The 22622-nt window shown below is 35.9% G+C and overlaps 1 protein-coding gene and 1 pseudogene across 2 annotated transcripts in view; one reads left to right on the forward strand and one right to left on the reverse strand.

The window, feature by feature from the left end:
• SPOCK3 (SPARC (osteonectin), cwcv and kazal like domains proteoglycan 3) overlaps window positions 1-22622 on the reverse strand; it is a 162558-nt gene that overhangs the window by 13202 nt on the left and 126734 nt on the right. For both annotated transcript variants that reach the window (XM_072406017.1, XM_072406016.1), the window contains exons 6-7: window positions 17960-18074; window positions 2145-2264 (exon numbers count right to left, since the gene is read on the reverse strand). In XM_072406017.1, the coding sequence (XP_072262118.1) occupies window positions 2145-2264; window positions 17960-18074 (235 nt within the window). The remainder of the gene's footprint in view (window positions 1-2144; window positions 2265-17959; window positions 18075-22622) is intronic.
• Window positions 5937-6106, forward strand: LOC140327862 (U2 spliceosomal RNA; annotated as a pseudogene).

Below are 22622 nucleotides of genomic sequence, written 5' to 3' on the forward strand. Positions count from 1 at the left end.
TCAACTACTGTTTGCTATAATTTCTTTCAGAGGTAATTCAATTGTTCCAATCTTGCTTCCAAATATCCTCTTTACCTAAATGAAGCATATTAACGCTAACAGCTGTTTTTAACAGATCAGTTAATGGAAAACTAATGTAATGTAAAAGATGATTGCCTCTTAACATCATATTAATTCAGCAAGCAAATCTTTTATTTCACACAGCGTTTATCATTCAGCGGGTGATGGCCTTATCGTCTGACAATATGTCCTTTTCCGGGTCATCTTGTTGACTAACCTCTATTCATTTTAAAGTAGCTTCCCGTGCTATTTTCAATGTCTTCCTAACAGAAACTGTACTTCTGTAGGGTTATGTGAATTAAACTGCAGCAATGCTTTATATACGTTATTTTTATATAAAACATACTCTTTTGGCAGCTCATGTCTTGAAACATTACCACATTAATGCATTAGGGCTGTTGGGCCCTCAAGTGGGTTGAATACCTGTCTTCCCCACTACAAGTTGTGATTTCTCCCATTGGCTTGCATTACTCCCACAGACATTCTGAAGTCCCAGGGACATTGGAGTTTTTTAGTAAATGGGTAGAAACTGTTTTTTTATGCCAAATGAACGCTGGGATTGCCATACAGAATGTAACAGTGTTAACTATAATCAAGTACCTCTGCTAGCAAATCTTTTATTTATCTAAATTCCCTTTAACACATGGATTAACACACATTCACCCTATTTCCTACCATTATTTTACTTAGTGAACATCTACTAGTGTATCAATATCAGTAGATATTCCTTAGGTAAATCTTCCCCGCAAAAGTGTACCTAATATCTTTGATCCACATTGGGTAGACCTAACCTTGAATGTCTGTATATTTTCAGAAATCAGTAGGTGAAAAAAAGCTTAATCTGTGTATATAACAACTAAGTACAATACATAAAGCAACTTGCATATAACCTTGACAGTATGATTTTCTTGTAAATGCAACACAGATGACAGACATAGACTCTTTTGTATGTTCTTTCCTATTAGATTTCAGGCAAAACAAAAGACTTGGTAATAGTTTGAACACTCTTAAGAATGTACTAAATTGAACCTGTCATGATGGTTTGAAAAATGTTATTTTAATGGTGAAATTTATCTTGAATCATTTATATCATCTGGAAAATTGTGCTTTGTTAGGTTTCTCATGGATATGTCAATAGATAAGATCTAATGGGTGGATTGCTTGCATGTATCTACATCGTCAACCTGCTGCCCAAAAAAAGGAAAAGAAATGCCTGAATTTAGTCTGTTGATTGAAAATGACATTTTTGCATGTAAAAACTGTTTAAGAAAGAAACAACTGCAAATATGTGTCATAGTCATAGTCATGCAGGAGAAGATCTGGGAAATAACTTCATGTTTAGGAAATATGATAAGGTATAGTATTACTCTGTTATTTTCTATAAAATTTTCCTTCATAAATCAGTTTTTTGGAAACACTAACATTTTCTAATATACATAATTTTGCCAAAATGTCTATTTTCACAGTTATTTGTTTCTATATGTGTATTCCCTTATTTCTTTTGTTCCATCTGGAAAGCCTTATCACAGTTACATAGTAAGAAAAAAAAAGAATCTGTAATTTTTCTCATGTAGGGCTTTCATGTATAGAAGGCAACCGTGCTGTTTCCCCACCATGTTGTAATGGTGTAGCAATGTAGGGAGTGAAGTCGCAGAAGAGACACATGAGATTCCTGCCAGGGACCCCCTTGGTCACCCATAATCTTCCTTAAAATGTCCTGAACAAAAGCCCCTTCTGATGCAAACAGATTGGTATGATTTCTTATATGTTTACATTTTAATTTAAAATTAAATAGATTTTAATGCATATGTTTTGTAGAAAATGCATAAAAATGTATATTGTATATATATTTATCTTGTATATATGAAGGTTTTTACCTCTTCAAAATTCTTAGCTCTTCTGAATTAAATAAATAAATATGTAAAATGAAGAGATGTGTAAATTTATGCATTTTTAAATGTTATGAATTGAGGCTTTTACACTGGAAAATGGATACATAACTGGATAGAATGTGTGTTCTCTAATACAATTTCTACAATTATATATATAGTGTCCTAAGTTTTAGGAAAATAATATCATCTTACTGCTTCTTTCTGGTCTTGAAGTTGTTTTAACCTTCTTTTTTTGTAATCCACTTTCGTGAAGTGCTTTAAACCAATCTCTTAGTCGGTTAGCTATTTCTCTGAATTCCTGATCAGTGCAAGCTGAAAGAAAGACACATGTAAATACTAATTGTTAATTTAAATAACATAAAGTACTAAAATAACAGCCAAAATGATTAGGGGTCATTTACACCACAAAACAGTCTGATGCAGCATATCTGTTTTTGTGTGTTGATGCCCATTGCAGTACTGCTTGGGCAGCAAAACAATCATGAAAAATATAGCTGCTGCCAGTTCAACACAGGGCACCTGTACATTTTGAAGGGTAATGGAATGCTATTTAAATTCAACAATAACAAAGGTTCTTACCACAGCTCAATTGATAATAATAAGGTTCTAACAAATAAAAACAATGCATGTACTCCTTTTTAACTAATGCATGTGCCCTTTATCATAAATACTACTCTAGAGCAAGTGGTTTCCAAGTGCTATAGAGCATAACTAACATCAACGCGTTGAATTATTTTATATTTTACATTTTTATGTACATGTTTGATGTATACAGGAACTGAAGACAAGTTATATGTTTGAGCAAAAAAATTAAATACTAACATATTAAAAAATATTTTTTAATTGCAATTACTGCATAGATAAATGTAAAAGGAAAAAGAAACATGGACACGATTTCTGTAAAAATAATTTGTACTTGTCTGTTTTTTTATTGTTTTAGTAAGATGCTGCATCAAAATAAAATACCTGTTTCTGTGAGGTCTTTCAAGCAACTACATATCATGAGTTAGTGCTTCAGCTTTTCTCTACAAACCCGATTATTATGAGCCCTGATCAATAATACAGGCTAAAAATACCCACACATAATCTAGTAAAAACATCAGTGATCTAGAAAATCCATGTGTGGCTAAACCATCTACCTCAGCATTTCATGAGCGTGTTTATAAAGATTAGCAACTGACGAAATTTTAGTTCACCATGCCTTGCCTTATTTTATTTCTATATTTGTTTTCGTTTGCTCTCTAACTTGTAAAATTTGACATCTAAAGGTGTAATGTCAAGGCGAAAAAGTGTAAAAGACAAAGATGAGTTGACAGACTGACAAACAAAAACACAAAAAAGCTGGTATAATGCAGTAAAAAACAAAACTGAACTACTTAGCAGAAAGTTCCTTTTCCAGCTTCTTTCTAATAAAAATAAAAGATTTATACAAGATCTAGAGTCACTATCAACTTGGGTAAAATAAGGGGGCAAAAACTTTTAGTCAAATTATTTCCCAAAAGTATGGCAAAATCCCTACCACCTGGAGAACGAAAACAAGCAGCAGGAAAGGGTGGCCAGGGAGCTGGTAAACAGGGCCAGATAGAGAGTGTCCTACAGAAGAGTTGGTAGAAGAAATGGAGCTAGATAGAAAAGAGCAGGACCCTCAGATTGTGGTAACGTGAATCTCAATAGTTGTTGATTGCTAAATAGTGTATGGCTGTTTAATTTAGTTCCATTTACGATAAGCTCAGACAAGATAGCTCTGTATTCTCTGTACATTTACAAACATATACACAAGGTATGTATGGTCAATGACAATACTTAAGATTCCAGAATGTTGATGGTCAAGGCAGTCACCTGGACTCGCCTTTGGCTCAAAATCTTCAGCAACAAAGTAAACTTAAGTTAATGATTTATCAGTCACTCATCCCTAATCAGGTGGCTTTATCTAAAGCTACATACACACGTCCAATGGTTCTTGCCGGATAATCGGCTCAGGGCCGGTATCGGGCGAGAATCGGGGGTGTGTACAGCGCCCGTCATCCATCATCCGAACGACTGTCTTGGCAGATCCACGGACGATGGACGACGAATGATCCTAATGCAAGGGAAGGGGGAGAGTGGGCAGCAGGGTGCCGCTTCGTCGTTCTCCCCTCTCCATAGAGCAGAACGATGCTGTATCTACAGCACTCGTTCATGTATTGTGCAGTGCTTAGTCGTTGGAGAGGATCGTGAAAGATAACTGAAAATAGAAAAACAACTGGAAAATAAGTGTACATATTTGCCATTAGCAGAATCACATTTAACCTTTCACCTTACAGAAAAGTTAGTCAGTATCACCATAGGCATGTCCATAAAATATTGGAAAAGGTTCATATAGAAGAAAGCACTATAAAGAAAGGTAAATCTATGAACCATTCTGAATGACTTAAAATAATTAAAAGGTGACACATTATGGCATTCCTACATGTCACCTTTCAGAGCTGACATTACAAAAAATAACACATAATGTGAAACAGGAATAACATAAAGGAGAAAATGAGACAGAGGACAAAAGGGAGAGATGAAGAGAAAAGGATAAAAGGGGAGAGTTGAATGGGGAGGAATAGAGAAGGAGGGCTTTATTTATTGATCTGGGTGATCCAGCACACCTAGAATAGATCTGGTCCAGGATTGAAAACGTTTGCTAACAATTAGCAAATTACATTTAGGAATTCCATTCCAGGTTTTTTGAATCACACAGCTTCACAGAAGAAAGTGTATTTTCTCCAGCCTTGGAGAGCTTTAATAAATCAGGGCCAGAGAGAGAGAGAGGCGGGATAGAGGGAAAAGAAAGAAAAAAGTAAAAAGATAGTTGGGCAAGAAAGCGAAATAGAGGAAGAAAGACAGAGAGAAATGAGAAGGGAGATGTAGAGCAAAGAGAGATGGGAGATGTGACAGCATTGTAATATAACTAAAAATACTTTTATAGTTTTCAAAAACATGTTTAAAACGAAAACAATTAATGAATTAAAAAAAAGGTAGTAAATGTGACTTTACCATACATGCACTGGGAGTGAATAAATCATTGGTGATCAAATAACATGTACCTGGAAGATTCACCTGCAGTGAATTTGAAGCGAATGTCACATTCACTACTTTTTGCAGATACCAATAAATATTATGGAGTGTGTTACTTCCTCCATAGAAGCGTCTGTGCTATTTTCAGAACAACAGAATTTTTACCCTTAGGCTTCCAGTTGTTCACCGTTATAAAAACTGTTTTCTTTCTCTAGTTGGTGCACATGAATTCTGTTATTCAACTTTGCTTGACACACTGTCAAATTCTTACACACAGTTTTGTGATATAGAGAACAAATAAAATGAATTATAGTACAAGGCCTGTCAAATTCATTTTAAAAGAAGTCAACTGTATAAAACAAAATAGTCTGTAGATCTAAAATATTTATTATATTTAGCTTTAAAGTTAACATTTACACAATCCTTTAAACTAGCCTTTATCAGATTTGTGAGGGTGTAACAGTTTTTAAAATTATAGGGTAAATTCATTTATTTTACTTGTTCAGCTTTATGGACTAAATTTATGTCACATAAAATTATATTTTGCAACAAATGTCTAAGCAGAAAAGTATATTGCACAATAAATGCTAGCAAAATATTCCTGTTCTGTACACAGCCCCAACTATTGTGTTTTTGTTTTTCAAATTCTTTTTATCAAATTTTATCAAGACGAATACCATTAATAGGAAAAAAAGACAAAACATTAGATAATATTCAACAAAGAAATCTCTTTCCTTTATCTGATCCCATGTCTACCACAGTATAATAAAATGAAATAGACCTTGATCGGATAATTAATAAAACAAAAAGATAGTTATACAATAAAAGAGATTAAGAGCTTCAAGAACAAAATGTAAATCCTTTATTAGTAGTAACACAATCCCCCAAGAAATACTAGTAGCTGTTTTTTGCAGATAAAAGCAACTACACCAGTAGTTAGTCCCAAATTCTCGGCCTTTTGGCTAAGATAAAGTGTAGTATCTGTTCTTATCAGTGTTCAGGGTGGAACGGGCATTAGCATTCTTGAGGGGGGATGCTGTGTCCAAGTACCTCTGTTAAGGACGGTCTACCTCTGGTGTAGCTCTGTAAGGGGCCGCCCTATGCAAACCTGCCGGCCTAGTCCACCGGAGGAAGAGCTTGGGCCTGCCCTGATAAGGAGCTCCCAGGGGTTTGACTGACCCGCTGGTGGGGATGGAGAAAAGCTTGGTCTTACCAATCGGTCTGACAAGCGGTCCGAATTTCGCCCCAGTGTCGTACCCCTGGAGTGGAGAACCAGGGGCACCTTAAATCACTTGGGTTTGGGACCCCACTTGATTTTTGGCTGCACTATGCACGTCACTGATCATATTTTGGATTCGGCACATCGCCTTATTCTGCATTAGCTGCGGCTAGTGCAGAGGGGCAATTTTTAAAATCTGTTGCCCTGTGTGTTATGCACAGAGCACTTATTATTTAAATGTTTTTTTGTGTCGTCACTTGTCACTGGTGTGGTATTTGTGTGCCACTTTTTTGATGGAGGATGCTATTCCCTTATGGGTTAGCCCTTTTGTTTTGGGAGAATGCCTTGGCCTAAAAACCAGGCGCTCTCCCCTAGTGGGAGCCTCTCTTCGGGAGAGCTCCCAGCTTAGTATCTTGTGGGACCTGCATGGGCGGGTCCCAGAGAGAAAAGGCCCCTCTCTGGCTTCTGTCAGGGGGGCACGAGTGTCCATCCCGACTTCGGCTGGGTGGGCTTAGTATCCAGCCCTCGTCTGGAGCTTCGCTTCGGAGGGTCTGGAGAAAAGGGTGGCCCTTCCTCTTTTGAGGAGGGATTACCAAATAGTACCCCAGTGCACGTTTTATGTGTGGTGTTTTTGCACTAACACTTTTTTACCGTTCACGGGGTGTGTTTTAGCACGGATCGCGAGATTCGAAAAAAAAAAAAAGTAGTTAGTCCCAAATTCAAGTTTCAGGTAAAAATGGTAGAATCACCAAAGATCTAGTGTTTGTCAGAAAATAATGGTGTATTAAAGAGAGTAGAATGAATAGTTAGTTAGCAAGGAGGATAGCCAACATCCTCAGATTTTATAAAATTGTTTTAAAGATATAAAACTAGATGTGTGAAAAAATAGTGCTACATATCTGCCCAATAAGCTTCACAGATTTTGGAAACATCAAGTGGCCAGTAATGTTTGTATCTGAACAAAAAAAGGTGAAAGGGGCAGAAAAATATTTATAATAAATTTCAGATATACACTTTTCAACAAAAATATCATGGAATAAAAGTCCTTTTTTTGGATATCTGTTTTTCTAACATAAGGGCCAAACTGGATTACAAATGCATTTTGAAGTTGAAGGTAAAAAATTGGCAGATCAAACTGGGTCTTTGTGTCCTAAGAATTAAAAAAAGTAGATTACATAATATTGGGTAATATCCTAATATACAATACCTTTATTGTATATGTCTTTATATATATATATATATATATATATATATATATAATAGCTAGGTCAGGTATGTTTAAAATATAAGTTAGGTTTGAGATGTGCAACAAACCCACATCACTATCATCTTATGTTAGGACCTTTACAGTGTTGGAGACTTTGATTAGGTTGTAATTGTGAATTATAATGCAGGATTTGCCATGCTGCAAACATTAGAAAGTTTGAGTTAAGGTTAACAAGCAGGAACCTTGTGTGGCAACTTTATAGTGCAAGAGCAACCAATATGCCGGAAACACTGAAATGTAACTCATGATTTATGAACATTGAATATTTTGCATATGCAATCCAGTTGCAGAAATCCTGTCTAGCACCTTTATATTTTGTGTAAAAGCATCAGAGCGTTGCAAGAGGCTGGGAGAGATGGCAGAAACTTTTAGGAGTGGTCTGGCACCAGGGAGGCATCTTTTTTTCATGGACTGGGTGGCTCTAACAATTTTAGTTTATGAACCACCATACATATCCAATGTCAGGCAAATAACATGATAGTCTAAAATAGCTACTATTTTTATGCAGTGTGTAAATTGTACGGTATATATAAAAACTGGTATATTATGCTGTATATACTGTATAATGCATGTAATCATTTCAAAATGTATGAATTGTCCTAGAATTGTGTATATGAGTCTATATATTCTGTAGTTTTCCAACAGATCCCCATGATTCTGCTAAGGTAAAAGGTATAAAAAATAGGCTGCTTTTATTTTAATTATTTTCCTCTGTTTAGTAAAGTTGTTTTAAAAAAAAACTTATTTTCTCCCACTGCATCATATAAATCTTATACAAGTGGGTTGATTAAGGTTAAACTTTCAGAACAAACTGCCTGCAGCATGTTAATTTAACAGCTTCATGATTTCCTGGTAATGAAAAACTCCTATCAACTGAAATGCACTAAATTATTTATTTCAAAATCAGAAGCTACCCTTTTGGGAAAAAATATATACCTTTTCAGTCAGCCCAAGCAGCTGAACTGATTGCTCTCACTAGAGCTTGTTGTCTTTTTGAGGAAAGAGATGTAAATATATACACTGATTCCAAATATGTTTTTGGGGTTGTACATGATCATGGGGTAATCTGGCAGAGAAGAGGCTTCATAGCTGCATCTGGGAAGCAAATCCCACATTCTTCCCTAGTACATGATCTCCTGGCTGCCATTCAATTGCCAAGCAAAGTTGCTATCGTCCATTGTAAAGCACATCTTGGTCTTCAGACAGACATAGCGAGAGGAAATGCCCTTGCTGATAAGGCAGCAAAGGAGGCTGCTATTAGGGAGGCTGCAATAGTTCAAATGCCCTCTCTAGTCCCAGAAATTACCCTTACTGAGAATTTATTGCTAAGCCTCCAGGATTTGGCAACAAGTAGTGACAAGTCAGAATGGCAGTCACTGGGTGCAGTACAAAACCCTGATACAGGTCTTATCTGCAAAGAGGGGAAACCATGTATTCCAGTTGCAAGCGCCCCAATTTTAATTTCACAATATCATGGCCTTAGCCATAGGGGTGCACAGGCAACCACTGACCTCATTAGGAGAGATTTTTTCATACCAAGCCTTAAAGCAAAGGTACAGTCCTATGTTTCACAATGTATTATATGTCTCAGAAACAACCCAAATAACTCAAAGAAAGCCCAACACCAGCATCTGAGTTACCCAACTTCACCATTCACTCACTTACATGTTGACTTTACCCATATTCCAAAGACAGGAAATAAGCAGGAGTATGCCCTTGTGATTGTGGATATGTTCTCTAGATGGCCAGAGGTTTTTCCTACTACCAATAAAACCACACAAATTGTGGTAAAGATTTTGTTGCAAGAGATCATCCCCAGATAGGGATGTCCGGTCCAAATCAACTCAGATAATGGACCAGCTTTTGCGTCCAGGGTATGTAAGGAGCTTTCTAAAGCCCTTGGGATTGATTGGAAGTTCCACCTCCCATACCACCCTCAAAGTTCAGGGGTAGTAGAAAGGATGAATAGAACAATTAAGGAAAAACTAAGGAAAATTACTGGAGGTACGTTTATAAATTGGAAAAGTTTTTGCCTGTAACCTTAGCAGAAATTAGGATGCAGCCTAATAAGAATACTGGCTACTCACCATTTGAAAAAGGGAAGTCCTAAAGGGAAGACTCCTTCCCTACTCCTTGGGGTCCAAAAGCCCCCGTGATAGAAAAAGGGGATCTAGAAGTAGTACAGACAGAATATGTGAGAAAATTTGTAGAAATTTTATATCGAGTTGAAAAAGATGTTGCTCGTGCCTTTCCTTTCTCTCCACAGGAACCTACGCATCCTTTCCAATCAGGGGATGTAGTGATAGTCCAGCGCCTGGCAAATGGATGGAAACAGACTGAGTTCCCGTTTGGACCACCCACTCGAGTGGTAGCTGTTACCAGGACAGCGGTTCTCACGGAGGAGGCTCCAATTTGATTCACGCTAGCAGAGTAAAAAGGGTTCCGGAGGTTCCTTTTCCGGCATCAGAGACAAAGAGGGTGAAGCAGGTGTGAAATCCCTGAAAAGTGCCCTATTACAGGCTGAAGATGTTGGACTCACAGGATTCTGGGAGAGTGCTTTACCTATTGACAATTTGTAACTTGTGTGTGGTCCTGCCTATATGGCTTACAACTACATGTATCTATCACCCTGAAGAGATACCTTTTCTGTGTGTCACACAGAGGAACAGGTCAAGAGTAAAAAGGACAATGGAGGCTGAAGTATCAGTCCATTTGGGAGATAATAGTATTGTGAAACTAATGAGAGCTCTAAATGTTAGTTCTTTGTGTTTGCAGAACCCTCTTAACGTAAGATATATTACACACACATGTTTAATAGCAGTGGCCACTCCTCAGAGCATATTAGCACAGTTGTGGTATAACAGACAACAGTATCCCGAATTCACATTACCCTCCCCCATATACTACTATTGTCGGGAATGTCATATCCGGAAGCCGGGGGATAAGATTATGGTAAGCACTGTTAATGTCACAGCAGCCCATAATTGTTTTAGTTTTGGTCAGATGTGGCTCAATCTCTATTGGATGAATGGCTCTCCAGGTAATAATGTTGGATACCCTAATGTCAAAGCATATTTGCAATATATTTATAATAGTACTGGAAAGTATAATGGTGTAGGCATGAAGGTACCACTACGTGATGTTACTAATAATATGAGTTGTAATGCCACCCATCCGGTGCCTGGCGTAAATGAGGAGATTGGATTACCCACTGGGTGGTTCCTATCCTGTGGTAATGTTACTTTCAAATATATCCCTGGTAATGTTATTGGAGGTCCTTGTGCCTTTTCTAGACTTACAGTAGCACTCCCAAGAGAGAAACCTACAAGGGATAATCGGAGAGGGAAAAGATCAATTGCTAAACAATTGTCCCCTGGTTGTACCTCTGGGTTGCCTCTATTAAGTGCTTCTGAGTATATTGGCCTGGGAGCATCTATTGTGGGAGTCCCAGGTTTGGATATATATAATGCTTGTACTATAAATTCTATTGCATGTGATTTAGCTAAATCTCTGAATCATACCTCCACTGCTTTAGCTGATATACTGTTAGATTTGCAAGGTTTGAGAGGAGCAGTGTCAGAGAATAGATTTGCAAAAAAAACAGTAAAGTTAGTGGGAGGTATTTTGTGGTTCACCATATACATAGTAAGGATTGCAGATTTAAAATTTCTTCCTTAAAAAGGTAATAATAAAGGTACATGCATTTCCAATAATAAGTAAACGGCCCTGTTTAAATGTAAAATGTATATAACATGACATTTTCAGTTGGCTATTCTGAAGAATGCAAACATTGATGTGTTGTACTGCAGAAGATAAGCCGCAATTTGAAAGAAGCTTTAACTCCGTTTTGCTTCAGCTTTGGTATTGTGTATAACACATAGTAATACATTTAGTCTTTATAGTGTCTGTCTAAGGAAACTATTTCAGCCAAAGCCTTATGGCTTTTGTTGAGGTTTAGTCATGCTCACAAATTGGTATTGTAGCCATGGAGATTATATTTTGGTATAACAAATTAAATTCGTTTTTACAAAGACTCCATTAATAGTTGCACAGATCATTATCTCTATGGCATGCCACTTTAAATATAAAACATGAAGATTAGAAAAATAATTCAAATCAGCCCATGAGATCATGGGTTGCATTACACGAGAATGCATTTTTTGGCCTTTATCCATAATATTGCATAATGTTTCTATTATAAAGCATTTGTATACTAATGCTCTATATTTTACTAATTCTGTTCACTTAAAACTGATACTTTAATTATGAGTGAACAACAATTGTCTGAAATCCCCCAAAAGCTGCCAATATATTATAGTAATACGATCAACCTCTGGGGTTCAAGGGTTTACCAACCAGTGAGACCAGGCTTCCTTGAATATTTAGTTTTATCCACTTGCTTGTTGCCAGTAGTATTCTAGGCAAATAATAATGCTTTTGTTATCGGTGATTACACTGCTTTACTGTGAAAAGACTGAATACCACTTGACAGTTTGGTCTACCAATCTTCTTCTTTATGCACAACACACACAGAAGAATAGAAGAGTTAGCAGTGGAAACACTTCATCTCATCTCACATTGCTGAAAAGGGACCCATATATATTTACACATTAATAATAGAGATTGTTATTATAATTGTTATTTTTATTTGTTCAGACTTTCAACATGAAACAATTTAAATACACTGACCAAACATACTAATGTTTCCCTTTAGGATCCCAGTGTAATGCATTTTGTAGATAAAATACCCAAGATAATGTTTTCTGGAAACCTATATTCTAAAAAGTTTTGCAAGCAAATCTCTATGGTAAGTCAATGAAAGGGTCTGAGACACTCCATTTTGTTACCTGAGACACTCCATTTTGTTTTCCATTCTAGTTTTAGTTATAAGAGATAGACGTATTCCTTGTTATTGTTCTGCCAAACAAGTGTCCTTGCTGACATCTGCTAAATTCAGATATTGCTGACAATTAAAAAATAACAAGATGTCTTGTACGTGTCCGAAACAATGTAGCAAAGCGGTTTTGTATTAGAAGAAGGATACTATTATCTCTCTACTGTGGTAAATGAGTATGCACAGTGATATTTTGTTATGTTATAAAAACTAGATGTTTGTTACAATAAAGTTGAAGATTGATTGATACCATACGAGTGTATGCGTCGTTGACCAATTCTTCCTAGGCGCCTGTTCTGATGCATTGAGGGACACTGGGATGGTGAGAAATCACAGAGGAATAGAGCCAAGAAACCTGCAGATCCTTTCAGTCAATTGTTTCAGCTCAGTGATGGAGCCCTAACTACAGTCTTAATATAAAAAGGCAAACATTTATACAACAATCTTATGTTGTTAGGAATAAAAAAAAGTTTACCTTTAGAGGAAAAACTGAAAATAATAAGGCAATAGCACCTGGTAAAGCATAATTAATGCCACCCTATGGTTTAATCATGTAGATATAAATAAAAGAAAGAAGAAAAAGAAAGCTGGGGTTTTTTGGCAAAGTGAGTTTATATTGTAATAAATTGTCACAATCAATTTTAAAAATATACAAAATTGAATAGAATATCCGGACAAGAGACGTTTTACTTCCACTCATTGAACCCTCCAATATCATATAGTCAGGGATTCAAATTGTCTAGTTCATTGGTCTAATTATACCCATGATGTTAATGAGTCAAGTCCTATTCTGTTTTGTATTTTTTTACAATTGTTTGTGACAATTTAAGATAATAAAAGCTCATTTAGCCAATAAAAAATGGCTTTCCTTTTCTTCTTTCCTGTATTTATATCTACTGTGAAAGACAAATACAATTATTTTTTTCATGAACATAAATTTGCAAACCAAATTGCTAACAACTGCTCTGGTTTTCTTGTGTTCAGTTTTTTTGAATCAGCCCTAAAGATTTACAAAGCCACATGTGAAAGAGGCAATGCACAGGAGAGATGTGTGATTACCCAAGGCATATTTATTATGGGATTATAGGTTTAAAACAAGTTAAAAATGCAATGATACAGGTAATAAAAGTGTATTCATGAATGTTGCATGATTATTTCATTTAGATTCTTAAAAGAAACAGAGAACATACTAATCTCAAGTACAGAGACACAATTCCAAGAAAAAGCTGCACAATGTAGAATGTTAGAAGAAAATCTATCTAGTCATAATGTGCTTGTTAATCACGAAGCATGGACATTATTTAAACTAACTGGATGTGTTGATTATCAGCTCGATTGCTTTCAGCTCAAAGGAACTGTCATATTCTATCAGCCATGTGCTTTTTCTTAGCTCCATGCCAGTGCTTCAACAATGAGTGTATTAAGTACTACAACTGCATCACCATTCTATTGCGCTTGATAGATTTGTGAAACAGAGACTGATTACTGTGTCATGATGACATCAGCAGTTCTTCACTCTGAAAGTAATTTGTCTGCAGTTTGCACCTAAAGAAAGAAAATAACAAGTGGATCATCTTTTCATTGTGCCTGGGCCATGGCTTCAAATAAATTCATGAAAACCCACCAGGGAATAGTCAATATATCTTTTTATTTTTCAAGTTTGACAGTTACTGCGAAACTATTTTTTTTTCATTTGTATATTTTTCCCCGAGTTGAAAGTTTAATCAATATTGGTGAATTATTTACATTATCCTAGCAGGGAGTTTTATTTATTCTAGGATATGCAGTATAAGGCAATGGAGTGTACTTTTGTACAGGGTGGTACTTGTCACGCTGAGAAATGAAAAGACATTGTGAGCATGTAATTTACTATCAAGAAGTTGAAAAAAAAATGTCAAGGATGGTCAAGACATTCTCAAGATGTAAGTCTATTTTAAGTTCATCTATGTCAGCTTTAGAATTTTACTAAAATAACTCTGAGTTGTCCACAGATCTTTTTTTTCACCTGTCCTACAAAGCACATAAATCTGATCTCTGAACTGATAAATTACACATTAAAATGGTTTACTTTATTTATGGTACAGCTACGCAGTTTTATATACAGGGTCACATGTACATAAGCTGGCTATGAAACTTTATAAAAAATAAGATATATACTGCATAATGGACAAAGACATCACTCTCTGTACAGAATAGATCTCTGTAAACACACTTGTATAGCTGGGAACACACTGACAAATGTTACAGTTACACACTATATATACACACTCTTAGATTGTAAGCTCTTCTGGGCAGGGTCCTCTCCTCCTCCTGTGTCATGGTCTGTATCTGTCTGTCATTTCCAACCCCTATTTAATGTACAGTACTGCGTAATATGTTGGGGCTATATAAACACTGTTTATAACGACTATTATTATTAGTATTATTATTATTATTATTAATAATAATAATAATAATAATAATAATAATAATAATAAAAAAAAAGTATACAGATATTTGGTGTTTTGGTCATTTTAAATTCAGAAATCAATGCTGTATAATTCTTTGCCAATAGCATACATAGTCTACAACCCTTTTTACTCTGAAACTCCTTTAATCCTAAACCACAGAATTTAACATTTCAGCTCTATTAGGTGTGTAGAATACTTGCTTTCCCACCAGTTTATGTTGTTCCTAATGGCGTCTTGGTATTAAAGGATATACGGTAGTGTGAGTAACCAAATCCTGGGGCGGGGGGAAGTATTTAACCTATATGACTGTTTACATTGTTGAATCAGATAGGTAGCATTTATGCATTGGTCGTTCAATAAACAGAAGACACAAGGAGCATAACACAACTAGGGTGGGTGAATATTGTTATTGGCAGTGTTCACCTAATAAAGTACTGTTGCCTTAAAATTGATTTTTCCATCAAATCTGCAGCCATTTATTAAGGGAAAGATTAAAATGATTAAAATGATTCCTGTTGGAATTTCTCTGGTCAATAAAGTAAAAAGTAAACCAGCCCAGAAGTTGCTAATTGCATAAATTGATATCACAGTTTTTCTGAGAATTCACTTGCTAGTAGTAGCTATCATTGACCATACTTTATAGCTTAACAGCTTACATAAATTCATGAACGAATGAGTTAAAAGAGCATAATCGAACCAAGGTGAGGGATCACCATAGCTGACACATTAATTTCTGCTTTGAGCCTATTTGTGCATTGTTAACTAATTTACAAATTTGTCTCAGGGGCTTTAATTCCTGTCAGGAGTAAACAATACGGTCATGTAGTCAGCCTTACTGCAGAAGACCATCTGTAACACAAGTGTAACATAATATTACATCTTGCTATCTGGCCCCTCCAGCCATTCCTTTTAACTTAGGAATAAAACTGTCAGGAACTAATCAGTGCGAGAAAAATCCTGTTCTCAATTTATAGACCTGGAATATATATATGTCCTAAAAACTGCTTTATGCTAAAATGAATTCATGGTATATATGGCATGTATTATAAAAAATAAACAAATACAAAAGATAAAACTCTGAATGAAAGAGCCCTGAATGTGTTTCCATGTGCTTACAAAATCATGATGAATATATAAGGGGTTATTGGGTAAAGCCTCTTCAGCTGAATGATATCAATATGCAAGACTGTGTTCACCTAAAATACCGAATCCAGTGCCAGGAAAATAAAATAAAAGTTATATTATTGGTAGCACTTGACTGGTTGATAGGTATATCAATGCTTCATTTTAGAGAACATATATTTTGCCAAATGAGCAGTATTTATTCCTAATGGGGTATTAAAATAATCTAAATGTTAATAATTTCGTAATGTGAATCCAATCCAGCTATGTGCAAAGTAAATTAAAAAAACAGGATCTGTGCTGACACACAATAAAGATTATATAAAAACAAGCTCTTTATTTTCTAAATTCAGTAAGAATTCTGTAAAAACAGCAGTTCTTATACCTTTAGTAAGTCAAGATAATGGAGTGATCATTTTTAAATCAAATGGAATACCTCCTACTCTGGATATACTATACTATTGTATATCCAGCAAGTAAATAGCAATGTTTGAACCTTGCTAAAAGCAGACTTTAGAAAGGAGTGATGTTGTCCATTTTTGACAAGTGTTGTGTTATCAACTTATGTCTTCTTACAGAGTGAGAAGAATCCAAAAGCAAAAAATTACTTATGATCTGTAAATGAACAGTACACTACTAAAAATATCATCCTTCATGATCGATGAAAGTTATGAATGATGACGGTGGTGACTTACAACATAGGAAAGAGTAAAAGTGGCAGTTTTAATTGATGTTGGCTTTGACAATCTGCTCAGCAACACAGTGCTGTACTGCAGTAACACTTTCATACCAATTCCTGTCTAAATCACTGTGGACAAATAGGAATCCTTTTCAGCAGCCTGCTTACTAATGTCACAAGGGACTAAAAACCGCCTCAACCTATAAAAGATTGCAGATGTCTGCACTATTCTCTGCTTATACTAAGATGTAAGAGGTAGGGGTTCAGCAGTAAAGTAAACGAGTCACATCTCACTGGTCACATTTGAGGCTACTATCTAATACCAGGGGACATTATTGCCCAAGTACTAAAAGTGCTGCTACTTTTAGTCGGAGTGCACCTCTGAAACATCAAACACAGTGACATAACTTCCCAGATCCAGAACTGCTTCTGGGCAACTGTAATTTTACTAAATGATATCCATCTTGACTGGATCCCTGGTGATCTTTAAATATTTATTATAGTATTTTGATGAGATAATTGCATTTGATATATGCAGTAGTGTAAAACATGGGTTGAAAGAACATTCTTGTTACAGGACTAATGCATAATAGTTAACTGATGTGTCAATTACATTCTGCAAAACTGTACTGAAAAGGAATAACTAAGTTACACATAAATTAAACATAGAGAAGCTAATACAGAAGCTAACACTGGTCATCCTGAATAAACTTCTCTTCATGATACAGTTTTCCTTTGCCCCCATTGTTGTGTTACGCCATTACGTTTCAGCTGGTTATAGAAAGTAGCATGTGGTATACACATGGTACTTTAGATCTCTTATGACTCTTTAAAGAAACACCATAGATAAGGATGTGCTTGTAGAGAGATTTTCTAAGCATTAGAGCTTCCCTGTATAATGATTGTTGCTCTTAAAATGAGGTTTAGCCCAATTGTCACAAACAATGTTTAAAATTTTATCACAGTTTATCTAATTCCCAAATGAATCAAGATTAGTGGTAAAGATTTGGTGTGAGCTCTAAAAACTGTGTGCAGGGATTAATCAGTAACATATCTGTCTGTATTGGTAATGTAAATGTAATTTCTCACAATTTGTTCAAAGTGTTTATAACCTACATACTAAACCTTCTTCAATTGTTCATTAGTCTTGGCAAGGGCATACTTCACCTTTAACAAAGGCTCTTCAAGGAGGTCTACATGTGGCCTGTGGGCCTTCAGTTTAGTGCAATTGATAAATATTGAGTACATGGTCATTGGGTCATTGCTTTGTGCTCTGCAGTTATTGATATTTTGGCGACAGCTAATTTTAATAAATGCACAAAAAACAATCTTACCTTTTTTTCTATTTTTATTTACATTTCTTGATTTGCTTGAAGAACATGGGCAATGTCCCTCACATTTCACTGTTATCTGTTTACCCAGGATACAGGCTTGATATTCTAGTTTACACTGAAATTTGAAAAACAAATTGCTTAACTGTGGACTGCAGTTAAAGATGTAAGACTAATTGAATAAAAACACATTTTTCATAAAACTGTGCAAAAGGAAAACACAAACATATACAGTGCTTTTTTAGTGATATTAACATCAGTCTATGAATATTTTTCAATTAAAACAATGAGGCATACAACATTTCAATAATTGCATGCATTCATTTTAATATTAATTTTACATTTTTTTTATATTTTTATTTCCGGCATCATATAGCCATTAAAGGGGAACCCCAAGCAATCTTGGTAAAAAAAATACTCCTGCTCACCTCCTACTGAATCCTTCCTGGTCATTCCTCTGTTGCAGCTCCCACAAAAATACCCAGAATCGGAGCCCAGATGGTAGTACCCCTTCCACCATGTGACAGTGCTTGAACCTAGTGTTTGATTGCTAGGCTTCACTGCAAAGCCCAAACATTGTATCATGGAAAGATTTTATGTGCCTCCCCTATACCCAGAAGGTCTGGATAATTTGCAGTGGTGACAACAGAAAATACTAATGGCTGAGGAGTGCACAAGTAGTAAGTCAATGTGGTTGGGGGTAGACATAACAGATACCTTGTTTCATGGTAAAAATACTATGTATAAGCTTATTCGGTGAACCGAAACTGTATACAAAAGGGTTGACTTGCTGAAGGATTTTAGGTTGTTCACATAGCAAAGTGAATTAATATTATTCTCACATTCAGAATTTTTCATGTGCTTTTCCTCTTTCCTGCAACACCTTTGTACAATCTGTTCGGCACTTACAACCTCACCTTTTATTGACTAACACACCTTTTACTGACTACCTTACATTTTGTTCTCTACCCCTTGCAAACATAAAAGGGGTGGGTTCTCTCTCTGATTAAATCTAGGACTGCTGTGTATACATTCAGCTTTACCCCACCTCCATGTACAAAATGCTTTGTGAGCCACTTAGTTGTGCATTGGCTGTATCTCTCCAATTGTGTGCAAATGTATAATAATTTTCTTCCATCTCTAAGTACAATTTGCAAGGTTATCTGTACTTCCAACATTGTTGTTTATGCCCATACTGTGTATTGTCTATTGTACAGTGCCACAGAAAATGGTGGTGGTGCTATATAAATCTTTATTAATAATAAAAATGATGAAAAAACTAATTAATAAAAAAGATGAATAACTCATTTAGTTTAGCAAAGGTTTTAAAAATAGTGTTAAAAAGGTGTTGAAAAACTCCCTGCTGAGCAAAGACATTAAAAGAAAAACCAAAAACATAATTTTTGCTTGCACATGATTGGTTGGCTGGAAGCGGAGTTTTTCCTCAGCTAAGTGTAGATTCCACAGCAGAGTAATAATTAATTTTTCTAAGTGCTAAACCTAGCAAATAAACCTAGATGAATCAATGCCTGTTTACATTTAAAAAAAGACAAAGATGCATCTTTTGCTTAGAACTGTATCAGCGACTATGATACACATGTCCGTTTTCAAACTGATAGAGGTTATCCTTACCACAGTAGTAAAGGACACTAAAAGTACCAGGTCCTTAACTGGTTAACATATCTAACATATATAACATACTCAGAACCAAAAAAAAATCCCAAATTTCATATTTAGTATTTCTAGCCATCAGGTGGAACTCTAGATTGCCTTTACTTTGGTTATCAAACTAATAGCTTGGCTGAAGCTCCTTGCTGATCCGAATAGTAAAAGTCCTAGGTATGTGGATTCAGCCCTCGTCAGTTTCACAACACAAGCCTTGCCTCTTCCACCACCATAGCCTTCCTACAGGTCAGTAGGGTCATTCAACAAAAAAAGGATCATGATCAAGGCTTGAAAGATTGGAGATAATGATGCTTGGGTATAAATCATATATAATAATTTGGTCTATGTTCTAATTTTAAAGCCATTTACTGTTTTTATTGGAATTCTATATTTTCAGTTTTACTGTGGGTTTTAAATTGCTAACTGTATGTAAAAAAATTTCAAAATCCTTTTTCCCCAACCTTCACCATGTTTTCTTTATGGAATGGCTAAATATGATTTCTTGTCTTTGTGATTCTGATTAGAAATGGCAAAGGTTACTTTTATAATGTGCTGATTTAAGTGAAAATAACACATCAAGCTTAATAAGTCTGCTCAGCACGTGCTAGTATCAGAATATACAATTCTACACTTTAAGACTTGAAAGCTGACATTCACTGATTACTTTTCTGATTAATAATCAACTTCAATTTCTGTAATTATAGAAAGTCTGCTACCATTTGTGACACATAAGTACGGTAAAATACTTGACAAAGGGATGAGCTGTTTTCAAATACATGAAGAATTTTGCTTCTTCATGTATTTGATTTTTTTGCTGCTTAAACATGTTAATGCTGACAGATTACAATAGGTATTATTATTATTATTATTAAACAGGATTTATATAGTGCCAACATATTACACTGCACTGTACATTAAATAGTGGTTGCAAATGACAAATACAGACTGTGACACAGGAGAAGAGGACCCTGCCACAAAGAGCTTACAATCTAATAGGTGTGGCTCAGGATGCATATAGTTCATACCATTTACTTCTAGAATGGGTGCTACAAATATAATTCTGGTAAGAGTGGAAATTAGGCTCGGAGATATTTAAATATATTTCAGGAAAATCGGAAGGACATTTGTTTTTGAGTGGCCTCAATTCCAGCCCCTGACCTCCATAGGGGTGGGATATTCTAAATATCTAATGATACAGTCCGTTAGATTCTGTGGTCATACTATATACAGTGAGGGAAAGAAGTATTTCATCCCCTGCTGATTTTGTACGTTTGCCCTCTAATAAAGAAATGACCAGTCTATAATTGTAATAGTAGGTTTATTGTAGCTGTGAGAGACAGAACAACAACAAAAGAACCCTCTAAAACCCAGTGCTCAAAACTCAGAGCTTGATTTGCATGGTAATGAGTGAAATACGTATTTGATCCCCTATTAACCAGCAAGATTTTAGGCTCCCTGGTGTCTTCCCTGTATTCAGGTAATGAGCTGAGATTAGGAGCACCCTCTGTAAGGGAGTGCTCCTAATCCAAGCTTGTTACAGTACCTGTATAAAAGACACCTGTCCACAGAAGCAATCAATCAATTAGATTCCAAACTAGCCACCATGGCCAAGACCAAAGAGCTGTCTAAGGATGTCAGGGACAAGATTGTAGACCTACACAAGGCTGGACTGGGCTACAAGACTATCTCCAAGCAGCTTGGTGAGAAGGTGCCAACAGTTGGCGAGATAATATGCAAATGAAAGAAACACAAAATAACTGTCGATCTCCCTCAGTTTGGGGCTCCATGGAAGATCCCCCCTCATGGAAATACTACACTGGGGGAACTTGTCGATGATCTCAGGGCAGCTGGGACCATAGTCACCAAGAAAACAATTGGTAACACACTGCACCGTGAAGGCCTGAAATCCTGCAGAGCCCGCAAGGTCCCCCTGCTCAAGACAGCACATGTACAGGCCTGTCTGTAGTTTGCCAATGAACATCTGAATGATCCAGAGGAGAACTGGGTGGAAGTGTGGTCAGATGAGACCAAAATTGAGCTCTTTGGCATCAACTCAACTCGCCGTGTTTGGAGGAGATGAAATGCTGCCTATGACCCCAAGAACACCATCCCCACCGTCAAACATGGAGGTGGACACATTATGTTTTGGAGGTATTTTTCTGCTAAGGGGACAGGACACCTTCACTGCATCGAAGGGACAATAGACAGGGCCATGTACCGTCAAATCTGTTCTAACCTGGAAATATATATGCTTCTTTCTCTTGTCCTAATCAGTCTCTTGACTAATTGCCGGGTGACAGGAACAGATATTAGTTTGGGTTAATCCAAAATGTTATGGATAAATCAAAAATAACCTGTAATGGCTTATTGGAAATTAAAAAAAAGAAATCTTGGAATGATTCACTGTATTGTAATATATAAATATATATATATATATATATATGTACATATATATACATATATATATATATATATATGCAAACACTGTAACAGCTAATTAGAATGAGGTTGAGATTGAGATCATGTAACATATATATCTTCCCTAATGGCAATTGAAGCGGGGTCTTTCTAACTTTGTATTTTTGAGAAAGGAAATTGAGTAATAGATCATATATTCATATTTTTTTGTATATCATTTCCTCCTTCTCTCCTTTTCCTTTGTAGCATAAGACTATCAGTAATCCAAGTTTTATATTTTAGACATGGCCTGTACCATTCCAATACATAAGCAGTAGCTGTCATTTTTTTTTTGTTTTCTGACAGCTGCTCTCTATTCCACCCCACATGTCTCAATGTTTTGCAGTGCTTCTGGGTATAGTTATTATTATTATACAGTATTTATATAGCGCCAACATATTACACTGCACTGTACATTAAATAGTGGTTGCAAATGACAAATACAGACTGTGACACAGGAGAAGAGGACCCTGCCACAAAGAGCTTACAATCTAATAGGTGTGGCTCAGGATGCATATAGTTCATACCATTTACTTCTAGAATG

This window comes from Pyxicephalus adspersus, chromosome 3 (genome assembly GCF_032062135.1).
Source record: "Pyxicephalus adspersus chromosome 3, UCB_Pads_2.0, whole genome shotgun sequence".
Lineage (NCBI taxonomy): Eukaryota > Metazoa > Chordata > Amphibia > Anura > Pyxicephalidae > Pyxicephalus > Pyxicephalus adspersus.